Here is a 26533-nt window from a genome sequence, read left to right as displayed (position 1 = left end):
GTTCAAAAGTTACTGGTTACCATCACAGATTGTTTAAGAGTAAAATCTCCATATCATTAGGGGAGGGGAAAGACAGACAGTAAATGAGTAAGTAAATATAGTCAAATAATGATAAGCATTGCAGAGAAAAATAAACTGGGGTGGTTCTAAGGAATAAATAAGACATTAGAGAGCCTTACATTTGAACAGACACCTGAAGGGTACCTGGGGGAAAGCACAAGGGCAAATGACCTCCGTCCGGGGCTCAAACCTACCTCCTGGTCACAGACCATTATGGCGAGGAGCCAGAAGGCCATTCTGGGGAACCGTACTGGAAGCCAGTGCCTATTCCTTAATTGCATTCCAAATATCCAGGCTAGTCCTGACCACCATTTCATCATCCCGAGATCCTACCCTTGCCCCAAAACTCCCATCTGGGCCCACAGCGCCCCCTAGTGACCACACCTTGATACAGCACCCATACCTAAATCCCCGTACCAGACCTTCATAGGGGGGCCGAGAAGGGCAACCCTGGGCCCAGGTCACAAACTTGGAACACAGAGTTGTAATAAGGGACTAGATCTCTAAGCATAACCCCAACAACTATTCCATAACCCAGATGTTCCAGTGAGGTACCAGACTGCCCCCGGGGCTCAGACTTCTCTCTGGGCCCAAAGGCCCTCACAGGATCCAGACCTCCACCTGGGGCTCATACCTACATCTGGGACCCAGACTATCATGGCGGGGCCGAGAAGATTATCCCGGGGCCCAGGCCTCAAACACAGAATCCAGACTTGTATCCTGGGTGTACTTCTCAATTTGTAACCCAGACCACCATTTCCATAACCCAGACCTCCCCCTGGGGCATAGACATACCTCCTTGGCCCAAACGACCCTCCCCGAACCCAGACCTCTATCCGGAGCTGAGACCTACATCCGGGTCCCAGGCTACAAACATGGAATGTAGTTTTGTGAACCAAATGTTCTTTGCTCACACTGAGGGCATTTTGACAAAATTTTGGGTTATTATTAAATCCCCATGAACGGGGAAAAAGAAGGAAGAAAGGAGAGGAGAGAAAATGAGAGGAGAGGAGAGGACAGGAAAGGAGGGAGAGAGTGCGAGAGAAAGAGAGATCGAGAGAGATTGAGATTTTTGTCCCACTAACCTTTGCATTCATTGGTTGACTCTTGTATATACCAACAAAGGATTGTATCCACAATCTTGGCGTATTGGAATGATGCTGTAACCAACTGAAGTGCCCAGCAGAGCTTTTATTTTTTAATAAGAGAAAGGGCATTTGACATAAAGAAAATGAAATGAAAATGGCGGTGGTTCTCTGCCCATTATATAGAAACGCCTTCTAGAATATGTGTCACCTGGTGGGCCAGAGGCTTTTCTAATATCTTCGTTTTAGGTTGTACAATTAATGGCACTTATTATCAACTAGAGGCTGGGGGCAGAAAATTCATGCACGGGAGTGGATGGGGGGTGTCCCTCAGACCAGCCTGCACCCTCTCCAATCTGGGACCCCTTGAGGGATGTCCGACTGTCCACTGGAATCGGGCCTAAACGGGCAGTCTGACATCCCTCTCACAATTCAGGACTGCTGGCTCCCAACTGCTTGCCTCCCTGCCTTCCTGATTGCCCCCAACCGCTTCTGCCTGCCAGCCTGATCACCCCTAACCACTCCCAGGCCAGCCCAATTGATGCCTAACTGCTCCCCTTCCAGCCCTCTCCTTCCGGGTTGATTGCTTCCAACTGCTCTCCCTTGCAGGCCTGGTCCCTCCCAACTGCCCTCCCCTGTTGGCCATCTTGTATCCACATGGGGGCAGCCATATTGTGTGTTGGAGTGAATGGTCAATCTGCATATTACTTTTTTTTTAAAAATATATTTTATTGATTTTGTACAGAGAGGAAGGGAGAGAGATACAGAGTTAGAAACATCGATGAGAGAAAGTCATCGATCAGCTGCCTCTTGCACACCCCCTACTGGGGATATGCCCGCAACCAAGGTACATGCCCTTGACCGGAATCGAACCCGGGATCTTTCAGTCCCCAAGCCGACGCTCTATCCATTGAGCCAAACCGGATTCGGCTGCATGTTACTCTTTTATTAGATATGATAGAGGCCTGGTGATATAATTAACTTAGTGATGCTTAAGTTTAAGAACACAAACGGAAAAAAAAAAATCTGGGAATATTAATCCAGAGGGGAATGTAGAGAATGCCCCTGTCTTCCCCTGAGCTATGTATTAGAACACTTGAGAGGTTTGTAAAAAACACAAATCTGCTTAATTAACACAGAACACCTGAATGGTAAAAGCTCATTTTTTATTTATATGACAGTGCAATCCCAAGAGGACAGAGCAGATAACTACATTACATTCTTAGAGAGTTTCTGCTTTCTACTAGCTTTATCTGACTGTATTAGCTCACACACACATGCCAATGCAAAAGAAATAACACATACTGGACTAACTACACAAAGACCTCATTGTTGGAACATAAACCAGGATTATGATAATGTTTTCACAGCTTTGCAATTGTGGGGATAGAATGGCATTATGGGAGGAGGCGGAGGGCCTTCGGAAGTGCTCCTTACTGCCAGTGGTGAGCAAGGACCAAACACACACCATGGAACACACACTAGCTCTTACAGCAGCATGGGCAATGTACTGTAACCTGTGCAGACTCCCTATAGAATTCCTCTACCATGAGAAAAATCCTTTATTTTTTCCTGTATCTATGTGTAATCAAAATTTCATGATAAATAGTGCCTTACATCTTTTTTTGGGGGGAGGAAAAAAAAAAGTTCTGAATGCAAGACTGTGTATAACACACAGGACTCTAGCTTCCATGTGATAACCTATACCCCAACAGTAAAGATCTTTTGATACTAGAGTTTCGACTTCCGCCTGTGCCTACTCAACATTCTTTCAGAAGGGATATTTTATAAAATATAAAAACCAATGTACCATCTCGAGGTCAGGCTCAGTGACAAAAATGCACCACCTGAACCTGGTAAAACATCGACTCTTCGCCGCATGTTAGCTGCTTATAAAAACAGTAGCTGCACTTTCCCGTGATCCATGCAGGAAACGTTCATGGAGATCAAGCAGAACAGAGACGTCCTTCAGCTATTACAGGAAGCCCAGAGTCCAGAAGTCTTATGGACAGAAAGAAAAGCACGATGGTTGCCCCAAAGCCGAGCCAGGTTGAGTCAGCCCTGGGAAGGCTGGCTGAGGCACCACAGGGACGCTGAACCCCGAGTCAGGAAAGTTCCAGTGTGTGATACGGGTGAGACCCACCATTCCTTGTGCCTTTAGTGACTGTCCTTTAATGAAAAGCTGAAACGCTTCTAATCCTGGAACAGCTCACGATGGGTCCTTAAGGCAAATGCCAGGCATTAGAGAAACCATAGGGCCATTTCAGAATGCATGATCAAGTCACTGACCCAGGAGTTATGTCCAGGAACACTACTCACAAGAAGACCTCCCTGACTCTTGGGTTTTGAAGTTCATGTGGCTTTTACATCCAAGGAGTGCTGCAATTTTTTCCTTTGTGGATAAAGGTTCCAGAGTGGATAAAGGTTCATGATGTTGCTTTAAAAACAAACAAACAAGCAACCAGTGTGAAGAAGCTACTCAACTGCTAAGCTGTGTGAGGTTTGTTTCTGCTTGGCATTCACAGCTTACTTTTGTGGTTGGCATAGGGAAAGCCGAACTGAGCGATCATGAGGTTGGAGTACTTGAGGGGCATGCCTCCGTAGACGCTGACGAGCTTATTGACGCAGTAAGACCTCTGCAGGAAGTGCTCTGCTCGATGCCACATTCCCGAATGGCCCCCACTGGTTTCTTTCTCCAAGTTGCCCATGTTCACAGGCTTTACAAACACCCCCGAAGTCTTCCCCGTGTGCTTGGCAATGAGGAAGTTCATGGCAATGTCATCACAGTTTTGTGTGTCATCGATCAGGGCGTGGACGGCTGCGGGCTGCCTCTGGAAGAGCTCGAGGTACTTGCTGCTGAAGAACGAGGCCCCAATCAGCACCATGGAGTACTGGTCACCGTCCCCCACGCCCGGTGTCTGCAGCTCAAAGCCTCCGTAGCTGTAGACGCCTGACGCAGTGGAAACATGCTTCCTGGGGACAAATCCTACAATTTGGTCAGGAAATTGCTGAACAGATGGAAAAAGAACAAGTGAGTGGACATTTCTTTGGAGCAGACATAGTGGAAAGGCAATGACTTATTACAGAGAGAAGGAAATAAATCTGCTAGCTTCATTTGGTTCCTGTTTCACTGAACTCCAAGGCAACTTCGTATGTCCAGATCCTGCCACGTTCACAGCCAAATTGCTTCACAGCCCAAATCCCTAGCCTCGCAGACGTTCTGATTCAAACACAATCTGTATCAATCACTCTGGTCACCAGAGGCTGGATCTTGCCAGCTCACCTCGGGGAAGCAGGCTGTATGAATGCTGCATATTCCAGGAAACATGACATAGTGCGATTCTTTCGAAAACTGTTCTAATCTCTTAGGATTATGAGTCTACATGTACGAGTTTACTGTATTTCCACGTTGATACCAAATTTCCTGAAAGTCACTGTTGATTTTTTAGACAAAGTAATATCTTTATCCCTTTTCAGCCTGGTGTTTCCTTTTAAAAAATATGAATATATATATATATATATATATATATCTCCTACATAATAATAGAGTAATATGCAAATTAACCATCACTCCGCTACACCCACCAGCCATGCTCACCAACCAGAGAATGCAAATTAACCCAACAAAGGTGGTGGTTAATCTGTATACGTGAAGGGAGGGAGGAGTGAAACTGAAGATAGCATAGAAGGAAAAGGGAGGGAAAGTGGAAAGCAAGGCGACTGCAGCTACTGGAGAAAAAGCACTGGCAGTGCGTGCGGGGGAGGGGGGGGGAGGGACGGGGGGGGGGGCAGGCGAGGTGCGCAGCGGTGGTGGCAGTGCGTGCAGCCTCGGAGATGGTGGCTGTGGAGGAGGGCGCATTGGGGCGGGCGGGACAGGTGGGCAAGCAGGAGAGGTGCGGTAGTGGGAGTCTTGCATGTATATTCCTGCCAACAGGTCATTAGAGTGTGTGTGTGTGTGTGTGTGTGTATAAAATGAGATGTGTCAGGATGACTGAAGAAAGGAGAGCAGTAACACAATATTATTAAGGGTAGAGTGACTAAAACAAATCAACAAGTAAAAGAAAACCAGTAAAGCATGTGAAAGAGGTAAGAACAGACTCTCCAGAATCTCTCTCTCTCTCTCTCTCTCTCTCTCACACACACACACACACACACACACACATATACACACATACACATCCTCTTTCTCTCTCTCTCTCTCTCTCTCTCTCTCTCTCTCTCTCTCTCTCTCTCTCTCTCTGGCAGGGTTTAAATCCCATTTCAAAGTGCGCATGGAAAAGGGGTTCTATGGAAAATAACCTCATGGTGATCTGATCATAAATTCCTAATTGGGCAAGTTATGGTGGGTAGTCATTTCCCAGGCCTATGACTTCTTTAGTAAAAGGTTTCTCTTTGCCTTACGCAAGCCCTGTCCCTTAGCACACCTTTGAAATGAGCAAAACCACCCTTAGGAGAGCACATAATCTTAACTATACTATAATCCAACTATTTTCAACAGGTTGCTATAAGAATGTTTAAAACATGTAATATCTGACTAAGTCAGGAGCACTGATCTTTTTCCCCTTAGATTGCCATATTAAAAAAAAAAAAATGACAACGGCCAATACAACAATAGCTGTCTTGTGTGAGTAAATAAAAATTATACCTATTTTTTGTCAGATCAGCAAAAAATACATTTTAGGGGATGCAACAGAATTCTAACTAAGGAGGTTACTACCGTGCAAATCAGACCATTTACTGGGGAGCACCTTGTTTAAATGTTGGACAGGGTTTCAGTATTTGTCTGCAGTGTGGTTTCAGGTAACTAGTGCAACTGCTAAAAGTCAGCCACAGCTAACACACGGTCAGCAGGAAGTGCTGTATTTTTAGAATGGCGGGCCGCTGAGCAATCTGTGCCTGGTCATCCAGCAGGATTTAGGAAAAAAACCACACATACCTGTCACAGCAATGGTACATGCAGAATTGTCATTACTGACTTCTAAACAATGACCACAGAATCAGGAGTAAATTTGCTGGCTATAAGGGTTGTTTTCTTTTAACAAAGGTTAATACAAAAATACACTTCTCATCTGAGACATGCCTGTGTCCCTGCGAAAACATCTCTGGATGCCAGTCTTTGCTGGACTACACACCAGGTCATTTCCGCACTGCTCCCCCCCCAGAACCTCACAGATAAGTCAAATATGGATAAAGGACGCATAACCTGCAGGCTGGCTTAAAGGAGCACAGGAAGGCTCGATGACCACATCACAAATGACGCTCTCTTTTGGACAAAATTGCCCAAGCTGTGTTGGATGACACCACATTAAACCCACACTGCTCTAGCTAACACCAGACAGGACTCCATGCTAAAGAGTTCACAAAAGACTGGGCAACCTTACCTGCCAAACGGAGAAAGCAAACACAAGGTCTTGGGCGCTAATTAGCATGTCGTCATCGACCATTAACACGGCTGAAACGAAAGGGAAAAATTGAAAACCGAATCATTTGGAAATGAAAACACAATGAGTAAGATGCACCAGTGTCTATATAGATTGTTCACATGAGGTACTAACAAAATTAGTAAGTAACTGTATTCTTGGAGAGAATTGTCTAGCAGAAATTTTGATTTGAACGGTAATTGATTTTTATGATTGTCTGAGGGGGAAATTATCACCTATTATTGTAGAAACTATATATTGATATAAATAACACCGAGGTTCTTTAAAGCAAATGATAACCTGTGTGACTGCTATGTAGAAGGCGGTGGCAAGAAATACATTAAGCATACGTGGCCTCCGCTACCTCTGTGACGCAGCATGTGCAAGCACAGCATATCTGCCTTTGCAATCGCAACCTCTTGTCCCTGCTATCACATGTATGTGCTTTCCTCCCCACGAAGCTGCTTCTTGACATCCTGGGAACTGTCCCTGAAGTTCTCAAAGTGCTTTCTAATGACTAAACTTCCCCCATCTTCTCTAGGCCATTAAAGACAGGAGGAGTCCAGCCATCCGCCTACAATCCAGCTCCCTGTGTTGCTATGACTCACCCTGGGTCTCCAGTTCTGGGAAGGCCTGGAGCCGATTTCTCATCCTGTTGGTGGTCTGGGGTTTGAAGATCACGGGCACGGGGTGCGGCCCCAGAGAGTTCCACAAGTCCTCCGGTGGCTTCTCCCCAACATTGTTCCACACCACGATGGCTTTGTGCAGCTGCGGCACCGCCTGGTAGTGATTGAGCAGCCGCAGCAGCAGATCAGACCTGTTGTACGTCTGCATGATGAGAGTGAAGGAAGCCAGGGCGGACTGGCCCTGGGCCTTCACCTCCCTCCGCCACGACAGCATCTTGTCGTCTTTGTTGTTGGGAAGGAGAGTGGTCAGCGCCCCAGCCACCAGGAGCAGCACGAGGATGGCCACCAGAGAGAGGCGGAGCACGCGGGCGCCCAGCACTCGGCCGGGAAGTTTGCAGATGTGGTAACACCTGGAGGAGAAACAAAACATCAGCCTTCTCATGCGTCTCCGTGCTTGTTAATGAGAAAATCGGTTCATTTTATCTTACGTGGTTCAAGTTCACTTTCCCCGCCTCCCTGATAAGGTGATTTGGGCTAAGGCAAAAATAAAAAGGCCCCAAAATAAAAAATAAAAAGGAATGACCCTCCCTCCTGGATCTTCCTGCTTGGTAGCTGCCGACAAAAGACCTATACGCCAAACAGGAAGAGTCCACATTTTGCTATTATGGATAATGCTGCTATGAACATTCATATACAAGTTTTTATGTGAATGTGTTTTCATCTCTCTCGGGTATATACTTGTCTTTTAAGAAAGACCTTATGGCATTTTCCACAGTGAAAACTGCCCAGCAATCTGGCATTCTCCCTTCTCCCCACCCCCCACCCCCTGCCCGCCCAGCTCCAAGAGCTTATACAAAGCATCACATTCCTCAATACTTCTTTAAGCAGCCATTATCTATGAGCTAGGTTGCTTTATCATCACTGCTTTAGAAGGAAGTAATATATACTGTATGTATAAAGTTTTTTCAAAGCCCTGCCTCCTGGAACCAGCTGTCTGTTACTAGGCAGACAGTGAGGTCCTCTTTCCCCTCGGAGTGCACAGGTCTGAATTGTGCTAGATAAAACCTCCTGCTAGCCTGACATCTTTCTCCTGGAATTGCCTCCTGATTGCAGCTCCTGTGTGATGATGATGATGATGGGGTTTGGAAGTGACATAGATTGGGGCAGAGGAAGGAGTGGCCTTATTCCTAAGAGAACATTATGACTGTAAGGATGCGAGGCATCAATGCATCCTATGAAGAAAGCCTAGAAATAGAACGGCATTTTTAGCTCAACACAGTGCTATTCGAAATTAGTTCCAGAAATGAGTTGGAAAGAAGCACAGTACCGCTGTAAACACATCACTCTCACCAGGCCGGGCCGGGTACTGGAGCTTTGCATGTGAACCTCTCTCTGCTTTAGGCACACGGAAAAAGAGGGGAGGCAAGACTGGAATATTCTATGGGCCCCTCTCCCAGTATTTACTAGTACATACACAATACTGGCTTTCAGCAACTGGCTCTCATCTGTAATCATCTCTCTGAGAGAAACAGATTTTCATACACATAATGTATAAACAGTTTTAGATATCAGAGCTAACATGGAAGCAATCTCAATTCATATGGGCTTTCTAACTTTATTAAAGGAAGGTTATATAAAATATATCCGTGGTAGACACCTGTCAGTCAACAAACATTTATTGGGGCTTACTGCGCGCCCAGCACTGTCAGGCTCTAGGGCTTGTAAGGAACTGGCCCACTCAATTTCTGCCTTCACAGAGCTTACTGATAGTAATGCAAATGGTCAGGCCCTTTCCCCCTTTATGTTACATAGTCTCTCAAAGCATAAAGAAGGGAAGTAAAATGTATCCATCCCATTTCTCAGATGGAATCGCTGACATAGAGAATATTAAGTTGTTTTTTTTTGCTGAGCCACTGGAAGAGTGGTAGGTCAGAACAAGCTCCCGACTCTCACACTTGAGTCTCTTTATATTTTTAGCGTCTTCCTGTAATTTCAGCTTTGATCTAGTCTACAAGACTATTTCAATTTTATAGGTATTGATTTTCCTCTATAATCGGAATTACTATTTCAATAGATAGGATAAAAAAAGATACATAACAGTATTTTCTAATAGACCATGGCTCAAGCAAAAACTTATTTCCAGCCCTAGCTGGTTTGGCTCAGTGGATAGAGCATCGGCCTGTGAACTAAAGGGTCCTGGGTTCGATCTCAGCTAAGGGCACATGCCCAGGTTTCGCGCTTGGTCCCCAGTGGGGGGTGTGCAGGAGGCAGCTGGTCAATGATTCTCATCATTGATGATTCTATCTCTCTCTCCGTCTCCCTTCCTCTCTGAAATCAATAAAATTCTATTAAAAGAAACCCCACACAAACAAAAACCCCCTTATTGCTGAAACTGATTTGACTCAGTGGATAGAGTGTCGGTCTGTAGACTGGAAGGTCCCAGGTTCGTTTCTGGTCAAGGGCATGTACATTGGTTGTGGGCACATCCCCAATAGTGGTGTGCAGGAGGCAGCTGGTCAATGTTTCTCTCTCATCGATGTTTCTATCGATAGCTCTCTATCCCTCTCTGTAAAAAAATCAATAAAATATATTAAAAAAAACAAAACCAAACCACCTTATTTCCAAGGAATCAAAGTTACCTCTATAGGGAATATTTTTTCTCTAATAAGAATACACGTACCTCACCCCTATTCATAGCAGCATTATTCACAATAGCCAAAGGGTAGAAGAAATCCAAATGTCCATCAAGAGATAAACAAGATGTGGTATACCCATACAATGGAATATTATTCAGCCATAAAAAAGGAAGGAAATTCTGATACATGCTACAAAATGGATGAACCTTGAGGACATTGTGCTATATGAAATAAGCCAGTCACAAAAAGACAGATACTCTATGATTCCACTCATATGAGGAACCTTGAGTAGTCAATTTCATAGAAACAGAAAGTACAATGGTAGATGCAGGGGCCTGGGAAAGTGGGGAGTTCATGGGTGCAGAATTTCTGTTTTATAAGATGAAAACGTTCCAGAGATGGATTGTTCGATAATGTAAACATACTTAACCCTACTGAACTGTACACTAAAAATGGTTAAGATGTCAAATATGTGTATTATATCACAACTTAAACAGAGCCAAAAAAATACTGATACTTACCTCATCATGATAGCTCAATTTTTTTTCCTTATGGCTTCAGTAATTGATAGGAACAGACTCTCTTGACACTATTAAGGGAAATAAAAGAACTGTCTGTGATGTTTTTGTCAATCAGCAGAAACATTTAAACAAATTCTTTCAATGTCATTGTCCACAGGCTTTGAATTATTTCTGGAAATTAAAATTTGCTATTCTGTGCTCTAAAAATCACATTTAGGTAACGAGGTAGATAATGCCATCCTATAGGCTGGTGATAACACTTCCACATTTTTGTTTGCCTCTTTCCAGAAGCAGAATAAGCACAGATCATCCCCACTATCTTGTGTGTTTATACATTTGAAACCAGAATATATATGCCATAGAGCAAACTCTCTAAACACATTAGCAATTACTTGTATTCAATTTCTAGATTCTTAAGTATCCTAGTTTTATCCACCACCACAGCTCCTTTTTTCACTAAAGGATCACAAGGCATTCAATGTGAAACATCTAAAAACCATGGCACCTCAAATATGGGTGCAGATAGATGCCGGGGCTGGTGACTGAGGAATGGCAGGTGGCACCCTTTCGATTCCTCCATGACTATTGCTGGAAAGGAGCTAGAACCCTGGCTGCGGATGAGGTTCTGCCCTTTAATTCTCTGTTCTCATTTCTTACAGCCCTCCATCACATGTCTGAAAAGCTGGTTTTATTCCCCCAGAGAGTCTGCATAGTTAACCTAATGCAGTTAGTTAGTAGGATAGGATATAAGCAGTTATTAAAATGTTCAAAGTAGATATCCATTTATTAGTTTTAAAATGTTCATTACCATGCCATCTATTTTATAATCTTATACACCATGTCATCTTGTAACACGAAGGCATCAAGAACCTGGAGACTTCTAATCTGTAATGCCCACCAGAAAAGTTCTGAAGAATCATTTTTTATTTTCCAAAATCATGTCCTTTCATGATACAAGTTATGGAAAGGGCAAAAGGAGGACTTAGTACTCACCAAAGACTCACTGAGTGATAGCTGTCCCTCCCCGAGGTACCAAGGGCAGCTCTGTGCACTTACCCATCACAGTTCAAAAACCCTGAGCAGATCTGCCTGTCACTAACCCCCTCTCCTCAGCTTCTTCCATGCCATTACTTGGAAAGAACCTGGCTCCGTAACCCATTTCCTTCCCCTAACCCGTCTCAGAGCCTCGCATACAACAGACACTAAGTGATTATTGAAGGAATGAAAGAAACTAGCTTTAGCTCTGACAACATATGTTGGTTAATGTACATAGACAAGTATTTCTTCACGATGACTAAAGAAGTGAGACACGGTCAAACATTTTCCATTCATACAACTTTTCCTGATTTAAATGGTCCAATTTACAAATCCCCAAGGCCTGAGTGTTGAAGCCAATAGTTATGCCACCCAAGACTGCATGCTTTGACCCTTTTGAAAGAAGGCCCTTCCAGTCCCAGGAAAACCTACGTTATGTCTTTGGGGTGGAGACTGGTGGAATTTGGGAGTCCCGATATAACCGAAATTAAACTTTGATTTCCCCAATGCATTTTAAAACTCTGTGAAAATATTTCTGCATAAACCAGTGGGGCAATGGATAGCAATGCTAAAATGCACAAATTCTTTTCCTTTTCGTTGATGAGTTTACTGGGGTGACATTGGTTAATTAAGTTCTGTAGGTCTCAGAGGTACAGTTCTATAATGCATCATCTGTACATTGTACAGGGCATTCACCACCCCAAGTCAAGTCTTGCTCCATCACCATTTAGTCTCCCCTGCCCCTGGGAATCCCCCCACTGCACAATTATTTCAAAGGCAGATGACAAAAACACGGGCTTCGGCTGCAGCTGACCTTGAGTTACGGGGAATCGATGGCTGAGATCTGGTTATTCCCAGTCCCCCTCTCCCCCTTGAAGTCACAGCACGTTGAAATAAAGCAGGTTTGTAGGAAAACCCAGTTGCCACGGAAATATTTATCTATCTTCACCTGGTGTGCACCCACTTCGAGCTCGAGTGAAGTTCAAAGTCTATGGCTAACAGAAGTGCATGTGACTAAAGGGAAACATCCCTACACTGAAGGGAAAGGACTTGTGACATAGACGCAGAGTCCAAACACCCTCTCCAGAACTTAAATTCCCGGGATCTCTTTGCACCGCAGTTGGAACGAACAGGAACACTCCCCTCCCCCACCACCTTGAATTAGAGAGTAAGTAAATGATATTTTCAAAATAAAACCGGCCACTCTCTACCCCGCCACCCCTTCCAACAAAGGCCCAGGACCCGAAGAAAAAACCACGCACCGCCCCCCCCCCCCCAAACCTTGCTGCGGCTCGCTCACCTGGGAGGGCAGCGGCAGCCGGAGCCCGAGTTTCGGGGTCACACGCGGAGGGGGCGCCTCGCCGGCCCACGGGTGCCTTTTCCCGAGGCCAGCGGCGCCGTGCTGCGGGGTGAACCGGAGTAGGGGACGCCCCACTTCCTGTCCCACCGCACCACGAGCCGGTCCCCGCAGGTGACAGTGGGGGTCACTCACGTGATGCACCTGACCTTCCCCTACAAAGTCCGGGAGAGGCGCCTGGGGGAGTGTCCCCGGGACGAGGCGGCCCCGCGCCCGCCGAGACCCCCTGAGGCGCGGGCTGGCGGCCGCTCCCCGCACTCGCGCCCTCGTCCCTCAGGACCACAGCCGCCCACGGTCGCGCGTGGCCGCACGGAGGGGTCCGGCGCCGTGCTCGGGCTGGCTGGCCGGGCCACCGGCACGGGGCGGCCCGCGGAGGGCACCCTGCGACACCGTCACGGGCGCTGCCTGCGGAATGGCGGCGACAGGATGCGTCGCCCCCCGCATCCCCGGGCTCTTGCTGCCGCCCGCGCCGGGGTTGAACTCGATCGGAGTGGGGGGGGAAGGGGGGAACGTGGCGACGAGGCGGGCCCAGGCCGCCGCGCCTCCGGGGACGTCGAGGCGAGGCGGTCGCGTGGGAGCCGGGAGCGACCGCCTCAGCTCAGGAGTTGCTTCCAGGGGGCGGATCGCGGCGCCTCAGACCCCTCGGCGCTGCCTGCCATCCCCTCCGAACCCCACGGCGGCTGCGCGGCAGCAACGTGGTGCCAGCCCTAAGCCCCGCCCACCACACACGACACGCCCACCGCTCAAGCCCCGCCCCCTGCCCCGTCCCAGGACGCGTTGCGCGGCCCGGGCCGGAAGTCGGCGTGTTCCCGGGCGTGTGTCCGTGTCTGTGTCTGTGTCTGTGTCTGTAATCGGCGCGCGGCCCGGGACGATCGCGGGGGGATTCCCGTCCGCAGGCATCACCGCTGTCGCCACCATCACCCACGGAGCCACTTCCAGAGCGCGGGAGACCCGGCCCTTCGCCGGGCATTGAAGATGCTGCCCCTGTCCATCAAGGACGATGAATACAAACCACCCAAGTTCAATCTGTTGGGCAAGATCTCGGGCTGGTTTAGGTGCGGGGTGCCCTGTGTGCGGGGAGTGGGGACAAGGTCCAGGTTGAAGCGTGGCCCGAGGTGCAGGGAAGGGGGCGCTAGGGCCACCCTCACTTGGGGACTGGGAGCGTCTGGAGAGGGGGGGCCCGCGTCCGGGTCCCGGCCCCGCTTGGACTCGCGGGCTTTCCCCACTTTGTCGTGCCCAGGTCGATCCTGTCGGACAAGACGTCTCGGAACCTGTTTTTCTTCCTGTGCCTCAACCTCTCTTTCGCTTTTGTGGAACTCCTCTACGGCATCTGGAGCAACTGGTAACCGAAGGGGGAAGGGCTGGGGCGGAAGCCCGGGTGGCGGAGACCGGGCTCTGTTTGCTGAATGCCACGTAGCTAGTCGCCGGGAGGGTCAGGTCCCGCCGGTGCCGCCGCCTCTGCTGCCCAGTTGCTTCCTCTTGTCCACACCTGTCTGGCGTGGCTACTGTTTCTTAAATCGGGGCCCACCGCGTGCAGCAGTCCTTACGATATGGGCCCCCTCCCCCTTAGTGTCCCCCCCCCCCGCCCCCACTCTGTCCAACAAGAGTGACAAGTCCCCCCCTCATTTGGGCAGGGGGAGAGAGTCTTTCCACATCCCTTAGCTTCTTTGTCCACTTTCTTGGGATTGCGAGAAACGCATTTCCTGCCTCCCGGGGGAGTGTCCTTGCCCGTCTGTGGGGGAGTGGCATTTGGATTTCATCCTTAGGATTCCTAGAGGGAATACCGGAGATGTTCTACTTACTTTGTTGTGAGATCTTGGAACCCGGAGGAGGTTTATACAGGGGACATCCAGGTAGACAAGTGTCATCTCTTCCATTCACTTCTCTGTTTTAATTTTATGCTGAAACTGTCTCAGGAGTTCCCTCTGGTCTTGCCTGCAGTAGGGAATCCCATAGAGTTTCCTAAAAAGCGTACCTCTCATGGTGTTTGGTGTTACTTTTGTTTTTGTTGTTGTTGGTTTTTTTTAACTGCTTTGGGAAGAGGTATAACCAGTTTAACCATGGAAGTGAAATACTACACTCTAGTTGTTTGCCGTTGGATAACTTAAGGGCCTTATAAAATTGTTCAACCAACAATAGAATCATCACACTTCCGGGTGTAGTGATTGTCTTTAAGTCTCATATCCATTTGAGAATCTGATGATAGCCAGCACTCAGTCTTTTATATGAGACTTCAGGGGGTCTTGGGTTCCCCGTCGTGTGTTCTGTTCACTAAGTAGACGTCGTCTCTGTTCATGAAGGGCCATTTTCACAGACAGTTGCTGTCCTTGAGCTTTATTACTGTTGAAATTGAGCAATGACATTAGATAGTATCACCAGTTTTGGTGACCTGTATATACTTTTATATGAAAAGTGCGACTACTTTTCAGTGCAAACGTGAATGCAGTTTTGTCAGTAATACTCAGCAACTTACGAAGGTTATCATGGAGTGACCACTTGGATCTTAACTGCATAATCGAAACATGTGTCATAACCATCATCATATGTTGAGTCCTCTGGGAATCAGATATACATGTCCTGTAATATTAATCCCCTTCAATGAATTGTACATGTTAAAAGCACTGTATAGTTAACCCTTGAACAACACGGGTTTGAACTATGCAGATCCACTTACATACAGATGGTTTTCAACAAATATGAGCAGTATTCCAAGTGTGTTTTCTCTTATGATTTCCTTAATAATATTGTCTCTTTGCTCCAGCTTACTTTATGGAAATAATCGAGTATAAAATACACATAACATATGTGTTAATTGACTGTGTTATTGGTAAGGCTTCCGGTGAATAGTAGGCTATTAGTAGTTAAGCTTTTGGGAGTCAAAAGTTATATGCATTTTTTACTGCACAGGAGGTGGGTGTTCCTAACCTCCCTGTTATTCAAGGGTCAACTGTATTGTCTTGTATTGGAATAATCATAATTTATTATAAATATACAATATTTATATCCTTTACTCTTCCTAAATTATACCATACTGTGACCTATGTGCTGACTGTATCAAGACTAGCTTTGTTTATAGGTTTATATATGTAGAGTTTTGCCATAGTTACTTTATATTACAACACATATTTTACTGTGGGCTACCATTGCATAAGTTGGTATGTGAAATGCCTTGTTCAGTGGATTCATATTTGACTACCTAGATTACTGCTTTTATGGAAAGTTATTTTAGGCAGTATTTCTTTTGGTTTGTAGAGATCTATTGAGGAAATTATTAAAACCTTTGATTTCCAAGCTATTGTGGAAAGTCACCAGTTCATAAGGAAAACATGAGTGTTATGTGACTTGTTCTCCTGTGGCTTGCTCTCCTAACCTAAGGCTCTCTTGTCCAGATATATTCTAGATTGGGAATCTAGCACTGACCCAGTACCTGTAATACCTAGCTCAGTTAGCTAGTATTCATCTTCCTGTTCACCATCACATCCACAACTATTAATTTTTATTGGTGGACTGGGAGTACAAATGGGTTCCCATTGAAGTGTTGGCAGATTTAGAAAATGTGGCCTTTTTGTAGTCTGGCTTTCTATGTCTTCTTTAGATACCACAATTTTTAGTTCACTTTGTTGATGTATCAACAGTTTCTTTATGTGACTGGGTTATCTCTTTTTCTGAAAGTTCCACTAGAATTTTAAGTTCCTAGAGTAAATTTCTCACCGGAACTTGGTCACTCTAATGTCTGTGTTCACTTTTATTCTGTAATAAGTCAGGCTCAAGATGTTGTAAACATGAAATGTCAAATTTTTTCTCTTATGGAAGAAAGATGAATAAAATGTACTCTTCACAAATAAAAGTTCTTAGAAGCAGTTGGTCTTATTGCAACATTCTGGTTCAGAGCCTTCATTGTAAAGTAAAAACTTATAATTGGTTTATATTTTTGAGGATGATGGTCTTTCAGTGGAGGAACAGATAACCTCTTTAATGTGTGTTCCCCCATTAAGTGTCCATTGCCTTTCAACTTGCCACTAGAATGTAAGCGGTATCAAAAGAGGGGTCTTTTATCTAATTTGGGCACCTTATCACATGGTACATCGGACGCCTGATATATATTTGCTGAGTGAAAGAATGAAGGAATAATGAATGTATGGAATTGATCTACCTGTACTGTTCTTCCCCCCCACCACTCCCTTTTCTTCTTTATCATAGTTCATTGCTGTCTTTCTGGAAGATTCCTTCCTGATGAGCAGAGCCGACTCTTAGATTTGTAGAGAAGGATGCCTTCTATTTGGTTACCATTCTAATACGCCACCATGTTTGTTCTCTTCCAGCTTAGGGCTGATTTCCGACTCTTTTCACATGTTTTTCGATAGCACTGCCATTTTGGCTGGGTTGGCAGCGTCTGTTATTTCGAAATGGAGAGATAATGATGCTTTCTCTTATGGGTAAGACTTTTTTAAAAATCCTTTTTGTTGACGTGTAAGAAACACAGAAAAATACACAAATCTCAAGCTCAAAGAATTTGCACTAATCGAACATACTTATGGAACTTGAACCCTTGAATCTCTTTTGTCTCCTCCTGGTTCCTTCTTCCTACAGGCAACCACCGTCCTGACTGCATGGGGTAGTGGTGCCTGGTTCTGAACACTATGTCCCTGTCATCTGCAAAATGTACATCTTGTGGGGTTTTTTGGCATCTAAGTTTTTTTGCTTAGGGTTAGGGCATCTTGATTTTACCCAAAATTTGTAGGTGAAATTGTTACTAGGTATTTTGAATTTCTCAACACTTACCCTAGTTTTTTGAAGCAGATGAAAAAAAGTTTCAGTCTATGCAAATGATCATGTGTCCTTGTTTTTAGGACGCTATTTTGCTGTTGATTTATTTAAAATCATTCTTTCCCAGTATGGTTTTATATTGCATACCCTCTTCAGCTCCGCTTTTACGTAAAACCCTTTACCTCTTGCTGAGTTTGGAGAGTGACTCAAATATTTGGAGGGTGTTTTCACACTGGAGGGTCAGGCCCCCAAGCCCGGGGCCCTGAGGGGCAGAGCTGGCATTTCTCATGGAAGCAGTGGTGTTCCCATTATCAGATGGCCTCTGCCTGCATGTTTTCTTTTTTTTTTTTTTTTAGCTTATAGGACTTTCTGCAGTGTAATTACATCCATGTATAAAGTGGTGAGAACCAGTAGCCTCTTCCTCTCTTCTGCCCGCTTTCTCTCTGCCCCCTCCGCCTGCTTCCTCCCTCACTCCTTCCTTGTCCTTCCCACCCCCACCCTCCACAGTCTCTCCTCTCTTCATTGTCCTTCCTATTTTCTCTGGCCTCTCACTCTGGTGCATCCTCAGACTCATTCTCTCCCCCATCTTCTGCTCTCTGTTTCTACTTTCTTTCTGGTTACTGGGCCTGTGTCCGCTCATTCCTTCTCTCCCGCACATCCTTTTCTTACTCTTCTCTACCGCTCTCTCCTCCCCTTTGCTGTATCTCTCAGCTCTTTTCGTTGCTCCCTCTTCTCCCTCAGTCTCCTCTTCAGTCCCTTTTGCTCTGGCTTTTGCAGTCTGTCCTTCTTTCACTGATTCCCTTCCCTTGCCGGTGCAGGACCTCCATAATCTCCCTTCCGTTCTCCATCCACCCTCCTCTCTCCTCTTCCTTTCCTCCTCCCTCCTCCAGCATGCTCTGACTCCTGCTCCCTCACCACTTCCTCCATCCCCCCTCCTCCAGCATGCTCTGACTCCTGCTCCCTCATCACCTCCTCCATCCACCCTCCTCCAGCATGCTCTGACTCCTGCTCCCTCATCACCTCCTCCATCCACCCTCCTCCAGCATGCTCTGACTCCTGCTCCCTCACCTCCTCCTTCTGCCCAGCTTTGCCTTTGCTCTGGAGCAAGCATGCTCTGCTTCTTGCCCATCCTCTATTCTCTTCAGATGTTTGAGGGCCACTGCTTTGCTCCTCCAGAGATAGAAAGATAAGTAAGATGTAGCACCTGCCTTGAGGAACCTGGGCTCTGATGGGGGAGCGACTGTGTAAAAATAGTAACTGCCCATTTGACAAGTGCTGAAGGATGAAGTCTACGACAGCACTTGCTGATTCGGGGTATAACCAAAGGATTAGGGTTTCTCGTAAAATGATAAAAAGCGAGACAAGAACACCCATCAGACTATTGTTACAGTACGGAGAAGGGGATCACTATGTCTAGAGCTCCAAAGAGGCTGAATGCTCAGAGAGAACATCTTCCCTGGCGCCATGAAACCTTAAGTCCATTCTGGGTCATTAAAGAAAGCTACAGAAAGCGGTTTAAGAGTGAGTGGCTGCTGTGAGTGCCCTTTGAAAAATGTTTGAACAAGTAAAGCTGCCAAGTTCAAGTTGTTCTTAGTGACTTTAAGCCCGAGCTGCCTCTTGGAGAAAGAAACCCTTTCCCCGCCGCCTCCCACGGGCAGGAGGCAGGAAGCCTTGAAGGCCGCGGGGAGCGGGGCAGAATTTCAAAAACTAGTTCAGCTAGAATGACGCGAAGCTGGAATTGATTCTAAAAACAGGTCAGCGTTCGTGCTGCGTTTCTTAATCTTAGAAAAAGAGCGAGAGGAAAGAAATCTCAAGTGGTTTCAGGGATACTTGAGAAATAATTTTATTTTCCTTCAGATCAAATCCGCTTCCCAGAGATTTGAAAGCTGAATAACACAAAGCAGAGGGCCTAAGGCGACCTTAGGAGAGAATGGATTAATAAGTTACAAACCCCCCTTTCTCAAGCTCTCTTCTCCCCCTTTTTCTCTTTGGATTCTTCTTTGACTATTTAGTCCTGCTCTTCCTGCTCCAGCGACAAGCTGAGCTTCACATTTCTAGGGACGGTCTTTCTACACCTCCTCACTCCAAGGTCTTCTGATTGCTGTGAGGAAATCTGTATTTTCTGCTATTCAGCATAATTCATAATATTGAAATTCATGTTCTTGTTTTTGTAATATATGTACAATAAAACACACTGCACTATGCACACTGGGTCTTTGCTGGCCACTTATAACGTATAAAGTGGGTTAGGGTCATCGAACATGCGTTTGATGTTGACTGTTTGATCTGTAAGAAATAACTTAATAATTCGGTTGTTTACTTTGCTCTGCAGGTATGTCAGAGCGGAAGTGCTGGCTGGCTTTGTCAACGGGCTGTTTTTGATCTTCACTGCCTTTTTTATTTTCTCAGAAGGAGTTGAGGTACAGTAGATAATGATTAGATTTGGTAAATTATATATGCAAGGAAGATGTTTAATTCGCTAAGCGTATATGTAATAGAGCTGTTTTGCACACGATTATGAAGTGTTGAGGACAGCCTTGGGTTATAGGAGGAGCTTACGAAATAGTTGAGAAAAATGAACTAGATGTGCACCTACTTAAAATGGAAAGCAAATAATGGTGCTTTGCAGGTGCAAATGGAGTGTTGACACTGGAAAGTAAAGGCATGCTGGGAGAGTTCTTAAGAGAATCTGAGTTCTGGGGTGGGACGGGGGTTGGGGGACTTCTTATTTGGTACCTGGAAACAAGAAGATTTCAAGGGGAGTGACCTTGAAATGAAAGGCAAAGCTCTAAAATGCCACGGAAGGATGGGCTTCAGACCAAATGAACATTGTTGCCTTTCTTACAGTGTGGTGCAGTGGTCGGCAAACTCATTAGTCAACAGAGCCAAATACCAACAGTACAATGATTGAAATTTCTTTGGAGAGCCACAGTTTTTAAACTTAAACTTCTTCTAATGCCACTTCTTCAAAATAGACTCGCCCAGGCCATGGTACTTTGTGGAAGAGCCACACTCCAGGGGCCAAAGGGCCACATGTGGCTCTTGAGCCTCTGTTTGCCGACCACGGGTGTGGTGAATACTGGTTTTCTTCCGAGAGACGGTGGGCAGATATTTCTGGAGTGACTTTTCGTTCTGAAAAGACCTGAACGATTTTTACAGCGGCTCTTTGTTCCCACCAGCGGACCCCGGGGAAGTCACCCGATGAACCTTGCCTTGTGTTTTGCAGAGAGCGCTGGCGCCCCCCGACGTGCACCACGAGCGCCTGCTGCTGGTCTCCGTCCTGGGCTTCGTGGTGAACCTGGTGGGGATATTCGTGTTCCAGCACGGAGGCCATGGCCATTCGCACGGCTCTGGTACGACGGTCCGAGCCCTCTGTCTCTTCACGTCCTGGTGTCCGTCTCAGTCACTCACCTCTGAAAACTGACCATTCTCGAAGTTAAACTTGGACTTGTAATAACACAAGTAATGTTAATAGGCTTTACTCTTATTAATGTCTTCCTGAACCATCCCTCCAACTTCTCCCCGCCCCTCATTGGACAGTCGCATCTTCTCCGTTTCACGTGCTCCGATTTTGGTGTGGACCCTTCCAGACCTGTGTTGCTCATCTGTTGATGATGACACCATTTATATAACACAGACAAACAAACATCAAAGTCACAAAACAAACCTAGTTATTAAAAAATTATAGTGCATGTGGGTGAGAAACTTGCCATCATCTGTTCTTCAGATCCTTCCATTCGCATGTCCCAGCCCGCCTTCTCCACGAACAGCCCACAGAGCTCCCAAGTGTGGGCTCCCTGGTTTCCTGTCTCGTAGGGGAAGTCCTGTCTCTGGTTTTCCAGGCTTTTTGGGTCTGTCTTGCTTATTTATTTATTTATTTTAATCAGCTTGTCAAGTTTTATGAAAAATCTTATTGGAATTTTGACCAAAAATTCACTGTCTGCGTTTAATTGTGAAAAATTGACACAACTCAGATTAAATTTCACGTTCATATGAGATTCCACGTCCTTTATGACGTTGTCCTAGGCATTTTAACATAAATATTTACCATTTGGGCCATTGTTGGGGAGCTGAGAGTTTTTCACTCTGTGAAGAAGATAACTCGCACCCCTGCTTGTCTCATGGCATAGCCAGGCCCTTGAGCGCAGTGTTGATGAGAAACACTTCTCGCTCGTATCCTTGCGTCCACCAGCACAGTCACCTGGGTAGCTTTTTAAAAAGTGCTGATGCCAGGTTTTATCCCAGAACCTCGGGAGGAATGCTTGACCCCGCGCCCTCAGCGGGGCTGAGCAGCAGGCAGGGCGAGGAGCATTGCTGAGTGAAGGGCATTAGCAGAGCTGCTCTCCAGTTCTGATAGCTGGGCCTCATTTCTGATCAAACTGCTTTACCAGCCGAGGATCATTCCTGCATCTATTGTATGATGTTTTCCCCTCCTTCGGTTAATTTAAAATTAGTAACTGCATGCGTAGATTTTCTTATGAGGACCCATCCTTAAATTTTGGAGTTAAATGTATCCATTTAAGACTACATTTAAGTCTTACCCATTTTGAGTCAATTTTTGTGTGTGGTGTGAGATATGGGTCCAATATTTTCTTATATCTAGATAACAAATTGTCTCAGCGCCATCTGCTAAAAAGATGACTTTTCTTTCCTCACTGAATTGTCATTCTTGCCAACAATCAGTTGACCATAAATGTGAGAGTTTTTTCTGGATTTCCTGAAGTAGGGTTAAAATCGCAATATGTGATTTTTTTCTGCCTGATTCTTTTTTATTAAAAGGGTTGTTTTGGCTTTTCTGGATCCCTTGTTGAATTTCCATATAAATTTTAGGGTCTGTGTGTCAATCTCTGCTTTTATTTCCTTCCTGTACTGTGAGGTCGGAACTCAGTATTATTGTAATGAATCAGTAACACTTTACAAGTACATGTTTATAAACTTGAGTCTGGTTTTAGAGCTTTCTTTGCTGACATCATTGTTATTGTAGCCGCTAGCTAATGTATTTTCACATGCCTTTTGTTCTAACACTGTTTGCAGGCCATGGACACAGCCATTCCCTCTTTAACGGTGCCTTGGACCAGGCCCTCGGCCACGGAGACCATTGCCACAGTCCGGAACTGAAACACGGCACCGCACAGAGCCACGACCACGCGCACAGCCACGACCATGGACACGGACACGACCACGGACACTTCCACTCCCACGGTGAGTGCAGCCTGTGGCCTCCCTCACACAGACCTGCACAGAGAACTGGAGAAAGGGTCTGTTAAAGCATCGCAGCCAGCTTCCTGTCCAGCGAACCAGCCTGGTTCCCACGCTGGTTCTTTTTTAGCCTGTGGTGAGACTGGCGTGGTATCAGGCAGTGGATATGGCTTTTTTTCAGGGAGTATGTTATGATAAAAAGTCACTATTTTACATGAGTGTCCGTGAATGAGGAACAATTGCATTTCAGCAAACGAAAAGCGTGATTTTTAAAAAATAACTTCTTATTGATTTTAGAGAGAGGAGAAGGGAGAGGGATAGAGAGAGAGAAAAACTGATGAGAGAGTCACATCGATAGACTGCCTCCTGCATGCCCCCTATGGGGATTAAACCCATAACTCAGACGTGTGCCCTGACTGGGAATCTAACTGTGACCTCCTGGTTTATATGTTGATGCTTTACCACTGAGCAACCCCAGCCAGACAAAAGTGTGATATTTTTAAAGTATGATGAGGCCTTTTGTACTATATATAGGGTTATAAAAATACAATTGGAGTTTTCAATTCTTCACATTTTCATGTAATTTTGATAGATATTTACCTCAATGTACCCTTAGGAATCTTTGTATGCTGACTTACATTGCATTGGATACTAAGTTATAAGGTATTTAGCCATTTAATGTTTTATTTAAAAATTCTATTTGGAATTATTCATGAAAATTTTGAGTATAGACTAATAGCTGCTTAATTGGCACAATTTGATTAATCTTTAAATAAACCATATGCTTAAATACTTTGTGTACTTGCCCTATTGGCAGAATTCTGAACTTTAGATTTGAAAATATGAAAGGGGCCTTAGAGACTGAGTTTGTAACTGTTACACTGATATACTCTAAAACCTTGCTTTTCTAAGTTTGGTGCTCACATGCATCCCAAAATAATCTTGAAAAACTGTGTATCCTTCATTGTTGGGATGATTTCTTTAAAAACTCCTCCTGACATCAGGCCATGAGGAAATCATAGCAGCTGGTGACTAGGAATGCCAGGCTTTTGAGACAAGGAGTCTGACTCCAGAATCTGCTCTTGACTCTTATCGTGCCTTCCGCCTTGAGGAGCCCATCTGGGCGCGGTAGCAATACCGCCTGCGTTCCGTTTCCCCTGAAGAGACAGCACAGTCCCACTGGGAAGTGCTGGGAGCTTCCTATGACTGGGATCCTGCACGTGAGTCGAGCCAGTGGCTTATTGTTTTAACTGCTCGCATCTCAGGGATATAAACAGTCAAGTTCAGATCTTGTGTTGGGTGGACAGGGTAGATGCTCTGTCCCCCATGGCAATTCCAGGATCCGGGTTCTTTCCTCTGTGGGATTTAAAAAAAAAAAAAAAAAAAAAAAAAAAAAAAATATATATATATATATATATATATATAAAAATATATTTTTTTTTTTTTATTGATTTTTTTTACAGAGAGGAAGGGAGAGGGATAGAGAGTTAGAAACATCAATGAGAGAGAAACATTGATCAGCTGCCTCTTGCACGCGCTCCCCCCCGGGATGTGCCCGCAACCAGGGTACATGCCCTTGACCAGAATCGAACCCGGGACCTTTCAGTCCGCAGGCTGACGCTCTATCCGCTGAGCCAAACCAGTTTTGGCATTCTGTGGGATTCTTAACCCTGAGAATTAGGTAGTAGGTCAGATGGGACATGCATATGAGCCAGACCTGCCTTCCATGTAGTTCTTTGTTCACTACCGAGTGACACACACCTCCTAACTAAAGGTCGCCGGAAGTGTGGTTTAGTTGTTGGCCAGCGCGGAAGGAGAAAGGGGTTTGGTAAGCAGCCAGCCATGCTCTGTACCAGAGGACTCTGAGAGTGTGAACAGGAGGGGGTTACAGTGTCTCCTGTAGCTCTGACGTCGGAGCAGCAGAGACACTTCTCTGAACAGCTGTCAGAAATGACTGTCTATCTGGGCCCACAGCCTGTAGACACGGCAGGGGCCTGGATGAGGTGCTGGGCCTGGATGAGCAGGCACGCTGTGGGCTGTCCCCAGGATTGGCAGGCGGCTACCTGTTTTGCCTCCACACAGCAAAATGACAGTGTTACTATCATTCTCTGTTACTGTATTAAGTGTCAAACGTAATTTTGTAGGTCTGACGTGGCTGTGTAGTCATGCAGCCTTCGCGATGCCTTTGAGTGAAAGGTGCTCTGAATTGCAAACATTGCGCCGGGAACTGAAGACATGTTCTGAAATAATCTCACTTGCCTCTCTGCAGATGGCCCCTCCTTCAAGCAGACAGCAGGCCCCAGCAGACAGATTTTACAAGGTACGGCAAGGCGCTGGCCCCTTCCTGTCCTATGAAGCTGGCTTCGGAGTTTTCTTTTAAGAAAAATACGTAACATAGTATTTGTGTTTAAAATGTTAGCCCCTTCCTAATGAATTTTCTGATACACCCATTTATGGATAAATAACATTTATTAGCCTATGACAGATTTTAGCATCAATTTTGTTCCTGTTTTTCAATTTTATAATCTAAGCGCTAAAAGACATTCTTTTCATTTAATTGTAGTTGGCTTTTTTCTCAGATGTAATAAGAAGAATAAAATGTTCAGAAACGATACTGCATAAGTAAAATGCTGCCCATCCCAATGACTATAGTAACATCATAGTAGTATATTTACCTATGCAGGGTTATTAAATAATTTTCCCAAGAATAATATTCCATATGTATTTATGTTGTGGAAAATTTAGTGCTACAAATGCAATGCATCCAAAACCAAAGATGTTCACTTGCCATGGTGAACCCCAATGTAAACTGTGGCCTTTGGGTGACATTGGTGTGTGGACACTGTTTCATCAGTGGTAACACATGTTACCTGGTGGGGAATGCTGATAATGAGGAGGCTGTGCATGTGTGGGGGCAGAGGGTGTAAAAATCTACCCTTAATTTTGCTGTGAGCCTAAAACTGCTCTCAAAGAATGAGTCTGTTATATTTTTAAAAAATGTAATGCAAAGTGAGACCTCAGTTACATCCACAGGCATAAAAAAATGATACCTAAACAGGAGCTTACCTATCATGTCAAACGGTGTATTCTCAAATTTTACATGCTAGAGAAAATCAGTCTTATCTGTGAACTGTGATAGTTCCCGTTTTGGGATGGGAACCAATCTTTGGTCGCAATTTCCGTTTAGACTTCATTGTTCCAGTTTTCTAAGTCCCAGCAGCCCATCTTTCTGCCTTTATGAACTTGACTTCAGCCTGACCTTTTCAGTAGCTTGTGATCCAGTCCCCGCTACACCTACTTATCTCCACGGCTTCCGAGGCAGCTCTCGCTTTTGACATTTCCCTGTAAATTTGCTCCTCTGCACCAAAGAGGTTATTTCAGGCCCTTAAACATGTCTTCCAGCCCCTCGCAAAATATACAGAATTGTCTATCTGCTGAAATAGCTTGTAATGATGCATAAGGAGTGTCTGTATCCAGTGCTATCAGTGAGCCTTGATAATGAGAGCTCATTTTTAGTTGAGAAATCATCACGATGTGAGGGGCGGTTGGGTTTGCCTTCCTAATTGCCTTTTATACAGCTGCTGTGAACATTGGTGCGTATTTCCTAAGTGCCCACCAGCTTATGGGGCTGCGGCAGCCCAGCAGATGGCTGAAGGGCAGGGATGACTGCCGCTACCAACCCTTTTCTGCACAGACGTTCACAGGGGGAGAACTGAGGAGTGAACCCCTCAGCTTCTTGCCCCATTTCCAAAGGAAAATAAAAAACAAGCGATTCTTTTCTTTTTCCTTCTGATGTTGAGAGCTGTGTTCAATTCTGATCCCAAAAC

At 45.5% G+C, this 26533-nt stretch overlaps 2 protein-coding genes across 4 annotated transcripts in view; one reads left to right on the top strand and one right to left on the bottom strand.

The window, feature by feature from the left end:
• Window positions 1-2775: 2775 nt before the first annotated feature.
• Window positions 2776-12859, bottom strand: EXTL2 (exostosin like glycosyltransferase 2). Of its 2 annotated transcripts, none has more exons than XM_036453041.2 (5): window positions 12684-12859; window positions 10349-10416; window positions 7174-7601; window positions 6527-6597; window positions 2776-4153 (listed from the first exon to the last, which is right to left on the bottom strand). In XM_036453041.2, the coding sequence occupies exons 2-5, from the start codon at window positions 10354-10356 to the stop codon at window positions 3665-3667; spliced, it is 996 nt and encodes a 331-aa protein (XP_036308934.1). In that variant the 5' UTR covers window positions 10357-10416; window positions 12684-12859; the 3' UTR covers window positions 2776-3664. The 2 variants fall into 2 exon arrangements, with proteins under 2 accessions (XP_036308934.1, XP_045442919.1); XM_045586963.1 differs by lacking the exon at window positions 12684-12859 and adding an exon at window positions 12333-12351.
• Window positions 12860-13537: 678 nt separating this feature from the next.
• SLC30A7 (solute carrier family 30 member 7) overlaps window positions 13538-26533 on the top strand; it is a 30422-nt gene continuing 17426 nt past the window's right edge. The window contains exons 1-7 of one of the 2 annotated variants that reach the window (XM_036452547.2): window positions 13538-13795; window positions 13981-14082; window positions 17063-17176; window positions 19840-19927; window positions 20734-20860; window positions 22542-22709; window positions 24976-25026. In XM_036452547.2, coding sequence (XP_036308440.1) covers window positions 13716-13795; window positions 13981-14082; window positions 17063-17176; window positions 19840-19927; window positions 20734-20860; window positions 22542-22709; window positions 24976-25026 — 730 coding nt within the window. In that variant the 5' untranslated portion in view covers window positions 13538-13715. The remainder of the gene's footprint in view (window positions 13796-13980; window positions 14083-17062; window positions 17177-19839; window positions 19928-20733; window positions 20861-22541; window positions 22710-24975; window positions 25027-26533) is intronic. The other variant, XM_036452546.2, reaches the window with a different exon arrangement.

This window comes from Pipistrellus kuhlii, unplaced genomic scaffold (genome assembly GCF_014108245.1).
Source record: "Pipistrellus kuhlii isolate mPipKuh1 unplaced genomic scaffold, mPipKuh1.p scaffold_m20_p_24, whole genome shotgun sequence".
Taxonomy (NCBI): domain Eukaryota; kingdom Metazoa; phylum Chordata; class Mammalia; order Chiroptera; family Vespertilionidae; genus Pipistrellus; species Pipistrellus kuhlii.
The sequence above is the reverse complement of the archived record's forward strand: the minus strand, read 5'-3'. Positions and strand labels throughout refer to the sequence as shown.